This window comes from Triplophysa rosa, linkage group LG9, assembly GCF_024868665.1.
Source record: "Triplophysa rosa linkage group LG9, Trosa_1v2, whole genome shotgun sequence".
Classification (NCBI taxonomy): Eukaryota; Metazoa; Chordata; class Actinopteri; order Cypriniformes; family Nemacheilidae; genus Triplophysa; species Triplophysa rosa.
Genome location: NC_079898.1, coordinates 893,231 through 911,724, shown reverse-complemented (window position 1 = coordinate 911,724; position 18,494 = coordinate 893,231). Strand labels below are relative to the sequence as shown.

General features: G+C 38.7%; 1 protein-coding gene across 4 annotated transcripts; it reads right to left on the bottom strand.

The window, feature by feature from the left end:
- Positions 1–781: 781 nt before the first annotated feature.
- On the bottom strand, positions 782–14,824 carry LOC130558864 (cytolytic toxin-alpha-like). Of its 4 annotated transcripts, none has more exons than XM_057341569.1 (4): positions 14,697–14,824; positions 9,617–11,319; positions 9,509–9,527; positions 782–2,407 (listed from the first exon to the last, which is right to left on the bottom strand). In XM_057341569.1, the coding sequence occupies exons 2-4, from the start codon at positions 11,186–11,188 to the stop codon at positions 1,692–1,694; spliced, it is 2,307 nt and encodes a 768-aa protein (XP_057197552.1). In that variant the 5' UTR covers positions 11,189–11,319; positions 14,697–14,824; the 3' UTR covers positions 782–1,691. The 4 variants fall into 4 exon arrangements, with proteins under 4 accessions (XP_057197552.1, XP_057197554.1, XP_057197551.1 ...); XM_057341571.1 differs by having other exon boundaries at positions 9,617–11,069; XM_057341568.1 differs by lacking the exon at positions 14,697–14,824 and adding an exon at positions 11,701–14,685.
- Between the last annotated feature and the right edge of the window lie 3,670 nt (positions 14,825–18,494).

Below are 18,494 nucleotides of genomic sequence, written 5' to 3'. Positions count from 1 at the left end.
AAGCATGGAGCTGCGACTAAACAGACCAACTGAGGTAAACTTCTAACCCATTTAAAGACGAAAGCCATTTAATGAATAAAAAAATTAAAGAAATAAAGCATTTAAAGAGAAAACAACTTCCTGGAACTATCTGAAGGCTCCATTAACCACGTGACACGCGAAAATTTTGAACTTCCGTTGGCGCAACTCTCTCAATGGCTCTGATTATACCCAGAAAGAGTTAGAAGTGCACATAATAGAAGTTATTGGAACTAAAATAAAGGCAGATAAGGTGATAAACGGGCGTTTAGCTGTAATTATGGCAGGCAATGAGGGCGTTACACTTACGCCAATAACTTTCAGCAGTGAACAGAATCAGACGGTTGAGTTTAGAAATGTTACTCTTGAGTTTGCATTCCGGGATTTGCTCATCTCAGCCTCTGCTCCTTCAGCTCATGTTCTCCTCCACACCTCCTCCTGTGTGTGTCTGTGTGAACCAGGAGAACATGAGGACGGCTTCTCCCATCACCACATTTAAACTATAGCCATTATTCAACATATGCATTGTTACAGAGTAGATGTGAACTTCACTTTTTTTACAAGTGATTGTCTATGATGACTAAAATGACTGAATAAATAAGATTTGGACAAAAGCATCTGCCAAATGCATAAATGTAAATAAAATATAAATATATCATATCTGAAAGTTCCATCTTGTAATCTACAGATTCATCTGCACATCTGTGATTTCAGAACAGTAAAAGTAACTATGAAAGCTCTCATGATATGAATGAGAATGGGCCTTCATGTTTATAAACGTTATGATTTTACAGAAACATTACAATGTACATAAGTAGGAGGATTATGTTCATATATAAATGACAGTTTTGTGCATGTAGAGATATGAAAAAACACCAAATGAATCAAATACTATAAAATAGTTACACTTAATAAAACTGTGAGAAAAATATCAAAATATTCAGCCAAACTGAAATCTCTCTAAAAATAATCCTGTTTTCAAGAACCACTCATGGAGGATATCTTATCGCTGAAATACAACTAAAATGAACACATGGTAAGCTTTGAATTGTGTGTGCTTTTGAATTTGGCATTCACGTGTTGTGTCTTTTGTGTGCTCAAGTGCTTCATTTGAAATGTAGATGAGCAGCAAGCACGCAGTCACAATGTTCATGTGGTGCGACATGCTCGTTTTTTTAGGTGTGACAGAATGTTGCAGAAGCACCGCAGATCACATGACAACCAACCGACCAATCACATCCAATCTTTCTGAATCAACATTAAAAGCTCAGCGTGGATGGAGGAAGAGATATTTGTAGCATAAATAGAGATTTTCAGTGCTGGAAACACACGTATCCTTTGCTCAAATGTATTGGTCGTGGAGAATGCCGCATAAGGTTTCCTGTGTTAGATTTTAGACACAACATGTGAACTGCCTCTAGCAGTAAAAAAGCTGATCCATTTCAAAACGTCTTTTATGTGCCGTCACTTTTTACATCTTTGCCAAATCTGTTTAAAGAACTGTACAACTGTCATCATTTTTGTCTTTTTTCTGCCCCGTCTCTTCTGATCTTCTGTTCTCTTTCTTCTGACTCTTGTCTTTATGTGTCTCTAGCTCTGCCTTAAGTTCAGCTAACTTTAACTCATATTCCTCCATCATCCTTCTTCTCTCTCTCTCAATCTCTTCTCTCCGTTCATCTGTCTCTCTCAGTCTCTCTCTTCATCTCTTCTTCTTCTCTCTGTCTCTCTTGTTTAAGTCTCAGTGCCTCCTCGTACATCTCACATGTGTAGTGTCCTCCTCCGTTCTTCTGGATCATCGTGTCAATCTTCTGCAGTAGACCACTGACCTGATCTCTGTTGCTCTTGTCTTCATTGTTAAAGACGTGATATCTGCCTCCACACTGATCAATCAGATTTCTCAAACCACAGCTTTCCTCAATGAGTTCTTCTACAGGCTCTCCTTCTAACCTATCCCCATGTGTGAAGAGGATGATGGAGTGTTTTAACACATCTTCTCCAAACAGCATCTCAATCATCTGAAGAATCTGTGTTTCTCGCTGAGTAACCCTCGAATCCACAGGAAACACAATGAGAAAAGCGTGAGGTCCAGGACTGGATAAATAAACACTTCTGCCTATCTCTGCTATTGACTTCTCAACATCCATCTGTGTGTCAAAGAATCCAGGAGTATCAACTACAGACACGTTCCTGCCCTCAACATCAGCATGTCTCACAGAGCATCTGTCTGTTATTGAATGCACACCTAGTTGAGATTTAAACACTCTCTGTCCCAGTATAATGTTTCCAGCTGCACTCTTTCCAGCACCAGTCTGACCCACAAGCACAATTCTGAGGTTTTCTTGTATATTTTGTTGTGTCTTCAGCATGGTTTGCTTCAAACTCTGTTCTCCTAATCAAAAAAAGAAAAACAATAGTAAGATTTCATCTAATGTATCAATACTTACAAGACTGCTTCCTGAAATAATGTGAGGGTGAAGATGGTACAAGACAGTTTGTCATTAAGGTAATACACAGATTTTTGTCTGTCATATCATAATTTACATAAATTCCTATAAAACTAAATTACATAAATACTTATTATAATAGAAATGACCAGTTTCCCAGTGTTTTAGCAGCATTTCAACTTGTTTGTTTTGCTCTTCTCTTTTGTTGTTGATCACACACAGGGTACCTCCCCTCATATTTCTGAATGTGATTATTGATTCTCGTTTTAATGAGAAAATATATTGTTTAAACGACATATTATCTCGTTATTATGACATCATCGAGTGGAAAAAATTAAATGTATGTGGCAGCAATACGCCACCGAAGTTCATCACCCATCACCTCCACACCAAGACAAACGCTACTGGAAAGGAGGGAGGGCTTCACTTCTGCAGCTCTCGCTCTCTGCCTGATGTGCCAAACAATGTGTGTGTGCTACACAGATGTGCTGCGCGTGCGCGCTATCATTGCACGGCTGCGCAGAGATGCAGATGGGAGAAAGGCATCGGAACTCTCAACATGTCCCGAGCTGACCTGATATTTTCTATTTGTTTGACAGGGGAAGCTGTTCGCAAACAGAAACACACACACATGCGCGCCAACACATATATTCATTTATTTTAAAAAAAGAGCCATGTTTCAAACACCCCCACCGTCACGTGTGTGGTGTGAATGCATGTCTGAGCAGAGAAGAACATCTCAATGGGTTTTCACTAGCAGGGAAACAGCTACCTCCACTGCACATGTGCACTTCAATTCTGCATCATTGGTGTCACGCTGAGAACACTTGATTAATGTTTTTTTATGATTGCAAGGTTTGGTTTAAGGTTGGTGTAGGTGTAGCGTTAGCTAATGTCATTTATTGTAATTATATGGTGAGATTTCAGATACTTCAGATACACGTTCCTCAATATCACCCTCCATTAAAATTGAATCTGCTGATTCACAACATATTTATTTTTTTTTTCCAGTCAACTTTTGTAAAATCCCACTTCTTATGCCTAGGCCTTTCTTGGATACCTATTACAACATTTACAGAGCATATTATTGGATAGTGGTCGCTCACAATACTTGTACTTTAATATCCCACTCACAAGAGTTTGCCAGATTATTAGAAACTAAAGTAAGATCAATACAAGACAATGTGTTAGAGTGTGTTAATTCTTCTACCATTTCCATTATTTAGACAAACTTCTCCTCTTCCACTACGTCCCCATCATTATCAGTGTGTTTACTTCCCCAAAGACTATTGTGCGCATTGAAGTGTCTGCACCAGATTTCTGTTCTTTTTCCTTGTCTCCTAACTATGTCCTCTAAAACATCCAGGCTTAATGATCTACATGGGTTATAAAAGTTGCTTACTACCATGTTCCTGATTTATATACTTCAATAATCACACATTCTATTTCTATTGAAGTTACTATTCTTTTAAATGATATCCCATCCCTTACAAATGTTGCACAGCCTCCACCTTGATTTCCACCTCTATCAAACCTGACAGACTCATATCCAGGTATAATAAAATCAAGGTGAGGTCGAAGCCAAGTTTCTTGAATGCAAACAATATCAGGTTTGACTTCAGATTCTGCTACAAACTTGTTTAATTCTTGTCCATTTGCATCAAGCTTCTAGCATTCCATTGCAAGATGTGGAAAACCATGACAACATCAGTCAACCCTCTGAGATCCTCCATCATTATTAGCACTCAACATACTGTGTTTATCTTCAGCTTTTACATCTTTAATGCCTAGAAACTCCTCTGCAGCTTCCACCACTGTCTTGATTCTATCACTTTCTTTCTTGTTGTGTCGCAACATTAATAACTTTGCACATAAAAGTATTCTCCTCAACTTTACACTTATGATTGCACGGCTACTGTGGAGGTGCTGGCCGTCCTGTCTGAGATCTCCTTGTGTCTGTACTCTGGGGTACTGCATACCTTGCATTGTCATTCAAATTGTCCTGATATTCTATTGGTCTATTTTGTTGGTTTAAACAAATACTAATACCCTTTAATGCCTCTGCATATGTCATCTTATTCATAACCTTGTATCTTTGTACTTCTTTAGCTTAAACTAAACCACACATCCAGCATATGCAGCACTATGCTCACCTCCACAATTGCAGTATTTTAGCTTAGCATGTTCTCATCCACATTTCGCACATTTTTGTCTCTATTTATACTGTTGTGATGTATGTCACTTTGATTTCACTTCTGTGTTGTGTTTGTGTTTCCCATAAAACACATGAAGCTGTAGTGGCTGTATTTATTACTTGATTCAAGTACAGTAGATCTGAATAAAAACACAGGACATCTTACATCCACTCTCAAACTCACATAAACTAAATCATTATCATCTTCACTTTTATACATATTGAACAGTTTACACAAGTTAAACAAAAGTAAAACACTGTGGTATAATATAGAAAGCCACTTTATAGAAAGACAATAAAGTGAAAGAGACCTATTAGTCAGATATGGTGACCCATACCTAGGGTTTTGTAATCGTTTCAATTTGATCAACTCCGATTCCAATTCTGATTCTGCTTATCCATTTCGATTCTTATCGATTCCCAGTTTCGATTCCACAGTTGAAGTAAAACATTTAGATATCAACCTGTATGGTCATTTAGCCTGCTTATTGACTTGTTTGCAAAATATATTTATATATTTATGAGCACCGTTTTGTTTTGTGTATATTTACACATAGAAACACACCTTTTCAGATTTATTACAATTTGTATTATCATAGTTGAACTACATCATGGTTAAACTGCAGTTACTGTAATGAAACTATGGTTAATTTGTGATTCCTGTGCTTTAATGCAAATTCTATAGCTAAACTATGCTCACTATAGTAAAAAATATCGATAATTTTCATAAGGGCTTTTATTGAGATATCAGCAGATCATGCAACGCATGTACTTTTCTGAAAATATGCACACAGGACTTGATAAGAGGAATTCAAATTTTAATCTCAAGTATCCGATTCCTAGCCTTTCGATTCCGATTCCAAATTGGAATTGATTTTCGATTCACAACCCTACCCATACCCGAAATGTGACCTCTGCATTTAACCCATCCAGAGAGTAGTGAACACACGCACAGCAAGTGGTGACCACACGTACACCTGGAGCAGTGGGCAGCTATCACTGCAGCGCCCGGGGAGCAAGTAGGGGTCAGGTGCCTTGCTCAAGGGCACCTCAGTTGTTACCCACCGGCCCTGAGAATCCAACCGGTAACCTTCTGGTCACGAGTCCGACTCTCTAATCATTAGACCACGACTGCCCCAATAAAGCAAAGATTTCATCCACAATAAAGTCACCAGACTTCTCTCCAGCCACCCAACCACCATTCCCCTTGACCCAATCCCCTCCCACATCCAGCATACTCACTCCTGCACTCACACACATCATCAACACCTCCCTGCTCACCGGCACTTTTCCATCCACATTCAAACAGGCCCAGGTCACGCCCCTACTGAAGAAACCCACATTGGACCCCTCTACTACCGACAGTTACAGACCTGTCTCTCTCCTCCCATTTATGGCTAAACACTTGAAAGGGCAGCTTTCAACCAGGTGTCTTCCTACCTATCCCAGAACAAACTACTGGATGACAAGCAGTCTGGCTTCAAAACAAACCACTCCACTGAGACTGCACTGCTATCGGTCACAGAAGCACTGCGGCTAGCCAAGGTGGAATCTAAATCCTCGGTCCTGATTCTGCTAGACCTATCTGCAGTAGGGTTGGGAATCGAAAATCAATTCCAATTTGGAATCGGAATCGAAAGGCTAGGAATCGGATCAGAATCGAAAGGAATAGGAATCGGATACTTGAGATTGAAATTTGAATTCCTCTTATCAATTCCTGTCTGCATATTTTCAGAAAAGTACATGCGTTGCATGATGTGCTGATATCTCAATAAAAGCCCTTATGAAAATTATCGATATTTTTTACTATAGTAAGCATAGTTTAGCTATAGAATTTGCATTAAAGCACAGAAATCACAAATTAACCATAGTTGCATTATAGTAACTGCAGTTTAACCATGATGTAGTTCAACTATGATAATACAAATTGTAATAAATCAGAAAAGGTGTGTTTCTATGTGTAAATATACACAAAACGCTGCTCATAAATATATATATATACACTCACCTAAAGGATTATTAGGAACACCATACTAATACGGTGTTTGACCCCCTTTCGCCTTCAGAACTGCCTTAATTCTACGTGGCATTGATTCAACAAGGTGCTGAAAGCATTCTTTAGAAATGTTGGCCCATATTGATAGGATAGCATCTTGCAGTTGATGGAGATTTGTGGGATGCACATCCAGGGCACGAAGCTCCCGTTCCACCACATCCCAAAGATGTTCTATCGGGTTGAGATCTGGTGACTGTGGGGGCCATTCTAGTACAGTGAACTCATTGTCATGTTCAAGAAACCAATTTGAAATGATTCGAGCTTTGTGACATGGTGCATTATCCTGCTGGAAGTAGCCATTAGAGGATGGGTACATGGTGGTCATAAAGGGATGGACATGGTCAGAAACAATGCTCAGGTAGGCCGTGGCATTTAAACGATGCCCAATTGGCACTAAGGGGCCTAAAGTGTGCCAAGAAAACATCCCCCACACCATTACACCACCACCACCAGCCTGCACAGTGGTAACAAGGCATGATGGATCCATGTTCTCATTCTGTTTACGCCAAATTCTGACTCTACCATTTGAATGTCTCAACAGAAATCGAGACTCATCAGACCAGGCAACATTTTTCCAGTCTTCAACTGTCCAATTTTGGTGAGCTCGTGCAAATTGTAGCCTCTTTTTCCTATTTGTAGTGGAGATGAGTGGTACCCGGTGGGGTCTTCTGCTGTTGTAGCCCATCTGCCTCAAGGTTGTGCGTGTTGTGGCTTCACAAATGCTTTGCTGCATACCTCGGTTGTAACGAGTGGTTATTTCAGTCAAAGTTGCTCTTCTATCAGCTTGAATCAGTCGGCCCATTCTCCTCTGACCTCTAGCATCAACAAGGCATTTTCGCCCACAGGACTGCCGCATACTGGATGTTTTTCCCTTTTCACACCATTCTTTGTAAACCCTAGAAATGGTTGTGCGTGAAAATCCCAGTAACTGAGCAGATTGTGAAATACTCAGACCGGCCCGTCTGGCACCAACAACCATGCCACGCTCAAAATTGCTTAAATCACCTTTCTTTCCCATTCTGACATTCAGTTTGGAGTTCAGGAGATTGTCTTGACCAGGACCACACCCCTAAATGCATTGAAGCAACTGCCATGTGATTGGTTGATTAGATAATTGCATTAATGAGAAATTGAACAGGTGTTCCTAATAATCCTTTAGGTGAGTGTATATTGCAATCAAGTCAATAAGCAGGTTGATATCTAAATGTTTTACTTCAACTGTGGAATCGAAACTGGGAATTGATAAGAATCAAAATTGATAATCAGAATCAGAATTGGAATCGGAATCGATAAAATTGAAACGATGCCCAACCCTAATCTGCAGCGTTTGACACTGTCAATCACCAGATAGGCGACCCTGTCATCTTTAGGAATCTCAGGCCCTCCTCTCCGCTGGTTCAAATCCTACCTCTCCGGCAGATCCTTCAGGGTATCGTGGAGGGGCTCGCTGTCCACTGCTCACCACATGATCACTGGGGTCCCTCAGGGATCGGTGCTTGGACATCCTTGGGACCCATCAAACGGGCACACGGCTTCTCCTTTCACTGTTATGCTGACGACAGCCAGATCTACATCTCATTTCACCCAGACGATACCACTGTAGCAGCTCGCATTACAGCCTGCCTAGAGGACATCTCAGCTTGGATGAAAGAGCATCACCTCCAGCTGAACCCTGCCAAGACAGAACTACTCGTGTTTCCGGCCCACCCCACGGTGCAACACGACCTCAACATCCAACTTGGCAAAACCACAATCACTCCTTCCAAAACAGCCAGGAACCTCGGAGTCATATTTGATGAACAGCTGTCCTTCAATGATCACATTGCAAAGACAACGCGGTCATGCCGATATGCCTTATTCTACATTAGAAAGGTTAGACCCTATCTCACTGAGACCCTATCGCACTGAGCATGCGGCACAACTCCTTGTCCAGACCCTGGTCATCTCAAGGTTGGACTACTGCAATGCTCTCCTTGCTGGTCTTCCTGCAAAGGCTATCAAACCACTCCAGCTGGTTCAGAACGCAGCAGCACGCCTCATTTACATTTGCATTTACATTTATGCATTTGGCAGGTGCTTTTATCCAAAGCGACTTACATTGCTTTATCCTACACATTTATACATAGGCATGTGCAATCCCTGGGATCGAACCCACAACCTTGCGTTGTTAACGCAATGCTCTTACCACTGAGCTACAGGAAAGCTGTCGTCTTCCAACAGCCCAAAAGGTCTCATGTGACGCCCCTTTTCATCTCTCTCCACTGGCTACCGGTTGAAGCCCGTATCAGATTCAAGTCACTAATGCTTGCCTACAGGACTATCACTGGATCTGCACCAACATACTTTCACACACTCCTACACTCCTACACCCCATCAAGATCCCTGCGTTCAGCAAACCAGCGGCGTCTTGTATTGCCTTCTCATAAGGGCAGTAAATTGCTTTCCCGCTCTTTCTCCTTCACAACTCCTTCCTGCTGGAACATTCTTAACTCAGTCCGGTCAACCACATCACAACATTCAAAAAACTACTTAAACCCATCTCTTCTGTGAACACTTGACAGACAAATGAGAAGAAAAACACTAACCCTCTCTCTTTCTCTCAACAGGTAGTGGTCTGGCTTTTGGTAAAACTAGTAACTTTGTATTAGCACCTGTTGCATTATTGCTGCTGTATGACATATCGCTTATTGCTCCTTAAACTCTTTGTAAGTCGCTTTGGATAAAAGCGTCTGCTAAATGACTAAATGTAAATGTAAACAATCACTCAATATGATAAACAATAAGATTCGTTCTCACCTGTTCTGATGCTTGAACCCTAAGAAGGAAACATTTGATTCAGATGATCATGTGAAACTACATTAAAACTATTATATATTAGTTGATATACATTAAACGAGTGATTACCTGAGTTTTGACTGTGATCTCATGACTGTATTGAGTGTAGTTGAGTTTCCCCAACGCTGCACATTTCATGTTATATTCAGTATCTGATCTGAGATCAGTCAGAGTCACTGTATCTTCACCCTTCAGCACACGTTCACATCTCCAGTCCGTCTCCTTCTTTATTCTGTACAGTAATCTGACCTCTACTGTCTCAGGACATGATGGAGGAATCTTCAGAGTCACGCTGTGACCTTTGACCTCTGCTGTGATTGGACGAGCTGGTTTTAATGGTGGAGTGAAACAAAGCGCTTCATCACATCCATCTTCACACAGAAGAACACATGAACCAGGATGAGTCTCCATTTCTCTTGATGAGACAATAAACTTTGCTGGTTTACGATCCTGTGAGTCCATCAGGTCTTTAAACATCTTCAGGTTGTGTCTCATTGTTGTTTTGATGTCACCTGTGAGCCAAGACTTTATCTTCAACTCATGTCCAGGTGTATTCTCACCATCATTGTTTTCTATCCTTGACGGTTTCAGATAGACCTCTTGTTTAGAGAGAATCTCATCTGTCCAGTTCAATGATGTGAACGTGTAGCTCACCACAGCTTCTACTTTCAGATCCATTAAAATCTTATCTAGATTATTTTCTACTTTAACACCAAAGTCATTGAGTTGTGTGAGCAGTGTTTTCATGACATCAGACTCTTTCTGTCTCTCTTTCAGCCATTGTGTCAGCTCACGTCCTCTGAACGGAGATCTCTCGTGATCTCTCAGAAGATCTGTCAGTGCCGTGTCTTTTATGACGTCTCCATGAATGTTTGGCAGCAGAGAGCCCAGTGTCTTCATGAAACTCAGTTTGTAGTTGTAACAGTTTTGTTTCAGGTGATGGATTTGATCATGAAAAGCAGGAAAAGTCAAGGCAGGCGAGTCCATGAGAAGATCATTGCATCTCATCTCAGTCATACGTAAACTCTCTATGACTGCTTCTACACCTGTGATGAGACTCATGCTGATGTCTTTGTGAAGTTTGAGAGTTTTTGAGTGAAGTTTGTCCAGAGGATAAAGCCAAACTCTCAGTGGAACCGCTAGTTCTTGGTTTTCTCCCAACATCTTTGGAAGATCAGCAAAAACCTCCAAAGCGTCTTTATAAATGGTTGGATTAGACGGTAACTGAAAGTCTCCATAAAATGTGCATGTGAATGTCTGGACTGCGGTCTTCTGAACATCAGTCATGCTCAGATCAATGTTTCCACCCACAGAAATGAACTTCAGTTTATCAAAAGCAGCTTTCAGATCTCCTGAAACCGTCTGTTTGTCTTCATCTGATGAAACCTGTCTGTCAAACACAAAACAAGCGTCCGCTCCATACAGAACCGCCGTCACCACGTGTGTCGCTGTGTCGTGATCAAACACCTCATGATGAGAGATGGTTCCAGAAGACAGATGATTCATGGTGAGGTGTGTAAATCTGCTGGTTGAATGATAATATAATGTCAGTCTCTGTTGTCTGAAGGACGTTTTGTTGTCATTGAGATATTTAGCAGCTCCACTGACATCAATGAGTCCTCCTAAAAAACTCAGTTTCATTCCATCATCAATGTTGAGTAATCTGGATTTTTCCTCAATGGAGTCTGAGGCTGTGACTTTATAATCAGTGTTAATGTGAGGATGAGATGTAATACTCTGCTGTAGCTGATCTTTATCCCACAGTGTGATTCCTGGAAGAGCAAACAAATATTCAGATGAACACAGTAAGTTATATTTCTATTTATCTTGGCTCATCCAGGCATTAGAATGGGAGTGAATGGAGAGTCAGAGTTTGAAGCTCCAAAAAGTGCATCCATTGATCAACGGACTGCTCAACACAGCTCCTCGTGGTTAAAAAACGCCTCCATTCACTTCCATTCTAATGCCTGTATGAGCCAAGATAAATGGAAATATAATTGACTGTATTCGTCTGAAAGAAGAAAGTCGTATACACATAGGATGCCTTGAGGGTGAGGAACATTTGGTGTGTGTGTATATATATACTGTATATATTTATTGTTTTGCATCTGAAAAATCCCTTTAAAGTGGATGTATGTATTGTGTTGTGGTACCTGGTATTAAAGCATCTCTCCTGCAGTCATACAGCATCCCCACATGAAAGGGTCTCCCGAGAGCTGCTGTTTCTATCACATTCACACCCACTGAATCCATCCTGAACCAGTGTTAATTTTGACAGCAAATTTTGATTTAGTTTTAGTCATAGTCTTTTGACGAAAATGCAATTTAGTCTTAGTCACATTTTAGTCATCCCCATCATTGTAGTTTTAGTCTAGTTTTAGTCACATTTTAGTCATCCCCATCATTGTAGTTTTAGTCTAGTTTTAGTCACATTTTAGTCATCCCCATCATTGTAGTTTTAGTCTAGTTTTAGTCACATTTTAGTCATCCCCATCATTGTAGTTTTAGTCTAGTTTTAGTCACATTTTAGTCATCCCCATCATTGTAGTTTTAGTCTAGTTTTAGTCACATTTTAGTCATCCCCATCATTGTAGTTTTAGTCTAGTTTTAGTCACATTTTAGTCATCCCCATCATTGTAGTTTTAGTCTAGTTTTAGTCACATTTTAGTCATCCCCATCATTGTAGTTTTAGTCTAGTTTTAGTCACATTTTAGTCATCCCCATCATTGTAGTTTTAGTCTAGTTTTAGTCACATTTTAGTCATCCCCATCATTGTAGTTTTAGTCTAGTTTTAGTCACATTTTAGTCATCCCCATCATTGTAGTTTTAGTCTAGTTTTAGTCACATTTTAGTCATCCCCATCATTGTAGTTTTAGTCTAGTTTTAGTCACATTTTAGTCATCCCCATCATTGTAGTTTTAGTCTAGTTTTAGTCACATTTTAGTCATCCCCATCATTGTAGTTTTAGTCTAGTTTTAGTCACATTTTAGTCATCCCCATCATTGTAGTTTTAGTCTAGTTTTAGTCACATTTTAGTCATCCCCATCATTGTAGTTTTAGTCTAGTTTTAGTCACATTTTAGTCATCCCCATCATTGTAGTTTTAGTCTAGTTTTAGTCACATTTTAGTCATCCCCATCATTGTAGTTTTAGTCTAGTTTTAGTCACATTTTAGTCATCCCCATCATTGTAGTTTTAGTCACATTTTAGTCAACCCCATCATTTTAGTTTTAGTCTAGTTTTAGTCGATGAAATATGAAAAACATTTTAGTCGAATAAATATACATTATATTTAGTCTACTAAAATCTAAATGGTTTAAATCATTTACTTGGTGTAATTAAATGTTCCATACAAAGATTCAACTGTTTTGACATAATTTACTTCACCTTAGAATGAAATTAAACCAGGTCATTACCTTTATTTTTCAGAAAATTCCAGTAACTAGATTTGCATTGTTGGAACACAGAATATTAGACCTTGAACGACATGTTCCAGTTCATTCAATCCCATTTGACTCAATTGACTCGTTAAGTAGGGCGTGTTCATTCAGTTCATTCAACCAATGAAACGCTCTGACAGGGCTCACACTCAAAGGCTATTGGCTCATGGCATGTCTCTTTGAAGAAAGAGCTGCACTGTCTTTGCTTGATACGGCAATGAATGAGAAATAGCTTTCATATAAATTGTATTACATTTCTTTAGTCATGCAAACATGTTACATATTTGGTTGGAATGTACAGTTTGACTCACTTCATCACTTCTATAATCAGTAGAGGACAGCGCTGGTTTCTTTTGGCTGACTCTGTTGCATTTCACGTTATGCAGCAGCTCGTGTTAAGTTAACATTGGCATATAAAAACCTTTGAGCTCCTTTGTAATGTGTTTCGGGGTGACTCACCTGCAGTCGCGCTTCAAGTTTGCGGCGTTTTACCGGCGATCGTGAAGGAAAATAAGACGCGTTGTTAACCGCGTGGAGACACAGAATACATGTGTGTGCTTCCCCTTCTCCCAGAGACTTCTCTCTGCCGTTTATATGAGATGAGCTCATGCGCGCAAACTGATGTCCGCCAGGTGGGACAAGAATATTTTCGTCTCGTTTTTATTAGTTGACGAAAATGTCAGTATATTTTTATTACAGTTTTCGTTATCATGCATTCATTTTTATTTAGTTATCGTCTCGTTTTCGTCAGTGAAAACATGTCGTTAACGAATACTTTTCGTCGTAGTTTTCGTTAACGAAATTAACACTGTCCTGAACACATGAGACAAGATCTGAATAATGTGTTCACACTGAAAGAGACGCAAGGCATTATCAGTGATAGAATCTGAGACATGTCGAATGAAACACATCACATAAAATAAATTCCTTCTTATAGTAAGAAACAGGTCCGGTACTAGGCTGGCTGGGGAGGGGGCCAATCACATGTTCTTGTTGGAGAACAGTTTTTCTAGTATTTAGTCATAGTTCATTGCATGCATAGTTTTAAAAATGTTCTGTGATTGATTTGACACATCATTATTTAAGAGATGATACATCAAAGAAATATGTAATTATGTTGTCAGCTGGACATTTTTGGAGGGGTCCAAGGAAAATCTGGGGGAGAAAATGCCCACCTTAGCTCCCCGCAGACCCAGCCCTGGTAAGAAACCTCCTAAATGTTTCATTTTGATACTTTTTACTTAATTATTTCCTTACAGTTTGTTTCTGTCATAAACCTGCATAATAATGGCACACATTTTTCACGCATTCATTCATCACCAACATAAGAGTTTTTTCCATCACTGATGTTTACTGTATACCTTAATTTACTGACCATTCTACCTTCTGAATTTAACAATATAAAGGATTAAACGTGGGTTAACTGAGTTATGAGAATAAAGAACTTCTTTATTTATAGATTTCCGAACAAAAATTTGAAAGAACCCTGATAGCACACATCTATTTGATGTCTCATCTGCAATACATCTTGAATGAATTGCCAGCACAGAACCCACATATCTGTAAATTCTGTTAATTTCACACAATCTTGACATCTGTACAACACAAGTTGTCATATTGTTTTAATGAGTTTCAGGAAGTTTTGTGTTGTGAATCCTTTTGATTTTACAGAAACATTACGATGTTCATTAGCAGGAGAGGTTCACTCACCTTTCAGCAGATGTAGGTTCAGAACAGACTTAAGATGTCTTCTTCCACTAGACTCGTGAATTAAAGTAGGATATGTTTAAAGTGTTCGTCTTTCACAAATCAGCATCTGAACTGTCTGAAAACTTGATTCAAACTCTTTCACTTTCGTTTTAACAGCAGATAAACTCCTCCCACTTACAGTTTCAAAGAAAACCATCAGTTGCTGTAATCCATTTTAGCTCCAGTGAGTTGTGGGTAATATCAGCCGTTAGAGTCTGCATAATTCTGCACTTCCAATTTCTACCGGAAGTATTCGACCATCCGGGAATCAACATATTACGATCTGGGACATACTAATTCTACTTTCCAACAGAGGTGGATGAAGTACACAACTTCCTTACTTGAGTGAAAGTACAGATACTACTGGTCAAATATTACTCCACTACAAGTAAAAGCTGTAAAGACAGATTCTTACTTAAGTTAAGGTACAGAAGTAAGTGCTTTTAAAAGTACTCAAGTATTAAAAGTACATTTCCTTTATGTCAGTTGTGCATTGTTTTATTGTCGTATACCTTATGCCCCTGAAGCAACCTACTGAATACACTGAGTAGCTCACAGTATTAGTTGTATTAAATGTAGGGTTGTCACGGTACCATAAACATGTCTTACGATACTATACCAGCTGAAGTATCTCGATACCAAGTAGTATCACGATGCTGTGCCATATAATTCAAATCTATACAAAAAACACAGATTTAGATTAAACATTTTGTATTTACTATAGTAAACTGTATTATACTTTGCACTAGAATATGTTGTTGTATTAACTGTAGTAATTGGATAAATTGTAGCAAATACATTTACATTTAGTCATTTGTAAATACTAAAATGAATGTGTGTTTTGAATGTCTCGGACGAGTTAATGATTCAAATTGGCGATTTGAACGAGTTGGTTAAATGATTCACTAACTCAGTGGAAAATTGACGCCACCTACTGGCCGATTTTGAGATTTCTGACAGTCCTTAGAATAAGCCTAATAATATTCCCTTTATAAAAGACTGCTGTATCAATTAAATTTGTCCAACATTTGAATTAGTTCCTACGTGAAAAATGATCTAGTGTACTTTAGTATTTACTACAGTAAACTACTAAAACTCATAGATACTAGTGTTTTTGAGTCTTATCATAGTAAATATTTTAGTGTACTTCAGTATTTATNAAAAATGGTTTCTATGCAGCGGGGTTTCCTGTGTGCGCAATTTATCTGGCTTGCGATCTGCCAGGACCTTTTACTGTTGCCAAGTATTTCAGTTTTTCTAAGCTCGCGTTTTCCGGCAAGCTTTGAATGGCCATTTGGCAGATTTTTTTAACGCAAATCTGGCAACTCTGGGATCTTCCCCGCTAAACAATGTAAACGTAGGGCTGCTACACCATTGATAGCGCTCTAAAAGGCAAATAGAACAATAAAAGACGAAAAAGGCAATGTTAAAGTGTGGTGTAATCATCTGTGGTTACGATCAGTCAAAGATCGTAGAAACATTGTCATGAAAATGATCGCATAACGGCTAAACGGTAAATAAGCATCACATACACCTTGGCTACGCGTGCTGTTAACTTCTGATCTGCTGCTTATCATTTAAAGCGATTGGAAAATGAATGATGTTTTTACTGAAGTAACTATAGTTGAAGTATTCCTGTTGAAATAAAAACAATAGAACCCTGCCCAAAATACAACATAAAATGTAATGGATTTAATGGTTATAATGGGAATTGTACTATGGATACTTGTTGTCTACTTGTATGTGATGGATTTTATTGGTGGGATGGTAAATCCTATTGGAATAAAACCCAAAACACACTACAAAGAGGAATTTAATTTAAAAATCTCATTCTAATTAAAAATTCATTGTTTTTTTCAGCAGGGATGGTATTTGCAGTAAAACCACAGTATCCACACATTTACCATTTTCTAAATATAGGAACCATACTCCAATTAATAATCTTTAGTAAAACCACAGCAACTAAAACATACTAGCTAAGTTTATGTTTATTATGGTAATACAAATGGTAATAAATCCAACAAACACATGGCTTCTACACTTACTATTTACAAGAACCTTACTACTTACTGGTAAATTGCTGCTAAAACTGGTAAAGGGAATATACAAAATAAAAGAACACGGCTCATAAATACATATAGGCCTAGGGGGCTAATGAGGATAATTAGGCTAAATGATCATACAGGATTATATCTAAACTAAACATATATGTGCTAAACATATAAAGCTCTTAAAGGAGTTGCTCACTGCAAAATTTGCCCCCATTGACTTTCCATAGTAGGAATAAAAACTACTATGGAAAGTCAATGGGGGCAAATTTTGAAGTGATACACTCTTCATTTAATTAGGGCTTGCCACGGTTCCAATTGTAACAGTGCTACGGTAGCATCGCGATGCTAAAGCTTCAAAATACCTGCGATGCCTCTCTATTTTTTAAACTGTAGTATCGTAGTACCGTAGGTAATGTTGCATATGCGCATTAATATTCATTTGAACACTTACATCTGCCTTTTTGCAGTGTTTATCTCTTAAATTAATGTGTGTTTTGAATGTTGGACGAATAATGATTCAAATTGCGTATTTGAAGAGTTGGTAAATGATTCACTAACTCAGTGGAAAATACTTTTGGACCTTTTTATAAATGTAGTGGAGTAAAAAGTATGATATTTGTCTTTCAAATGTAGTGAAGTTAAAGTACAAGTACTCAGAAAAAATAATACTCAAATAAAGTACAGATACTCAAAAAGTGTACTTAAGTACAGTACTCAGGTAAATTTACTTCGTTACTGTCCACCTCTGCTTTCCAATGCTATTTAGGATGGATAGTATGCTGATTGGGACACAGCAATTGACTGGATCGTGACACAATATCTAAATATTCTCAAATGTTGTTTCAAAAATACTTTAAAGTCGACATGAAATTAAAAGTGCTAATTCTAATTGTTTTACGCAGTGGTAGAATATTTATTATAAATTATTTATCCGTGCACATCATTCTTTTTTCAAATTAATTTTCACTTGTAAACTTTAATCAAAAGCGTGAACCTCCTCCTCCTCTGCACTACTTGGAAATATGGCGGCGGATAGTCACAGACAATTCAAGAGCATTAATGCAGATCATTGCCAAATAATACTTAGTGCAGATGACAACCCTAAGACTGTTCAATAAACATCTTTGTGAAGAATCTCTTCTCCAATCTCTGATTCTCTGACCGGAATCCTGTCCATATTTGGCCGCCTCAACCGGTTTAAAAATAGTGGTGGCGTAACTCCGCCCACACAAGTGGTCCTTAACCTCTCTTCACTTCTGGTCACGAGGAATGGCGCGAGGGCGGGGCTACAATGTCTGACAGATTGCAAAGTGGCGTTCAAATCTGCTCCCATTTTTTTAGCAACGCCCAACTTTCAACGATCCAATCAGTTCTCGATGGATGAAATCAAGTCCCGCCCTACATTTTTTCTCATTTCAAAAGTGTCACTCAACTATACGTCACAATACGTGAAAATATACTATCGCTACTTCCGTTTCATGTCGACTTTAAAGAGAGAAGTCATGTGTGACCAAAGAAAAATAAAAAAATCATAAACAGAGCACCTCCGTCTGTTCATTTTATGTTCAGTCGTGCATAACAACGCAACAGTTCATTTTTAGCTCATGCTAGCTCAGATCCTTATTAAGATGCTCCATGAGATGCTCCTTTAGTTTACAAATATGTTTTAATTTACAAATAGCATATCAATACATTGTAGCTTGTCTGT

Coding starts and splice junctions, on each gene's coding strand:
- LOC130558864 (XM_057341568.1), bottom strand. CDS start 11,800: ATGGATTCAGTGGGTGTGAATGTGATAGAAACAGCAGCTCTCGGGAGA. Junction 11,320..11,700: donor GAGAGATGCTTTAATACCAG/GTACCACAACAC, acceptor TTGCTCTTCCAG/GAATCACACTGTGGGATAAA.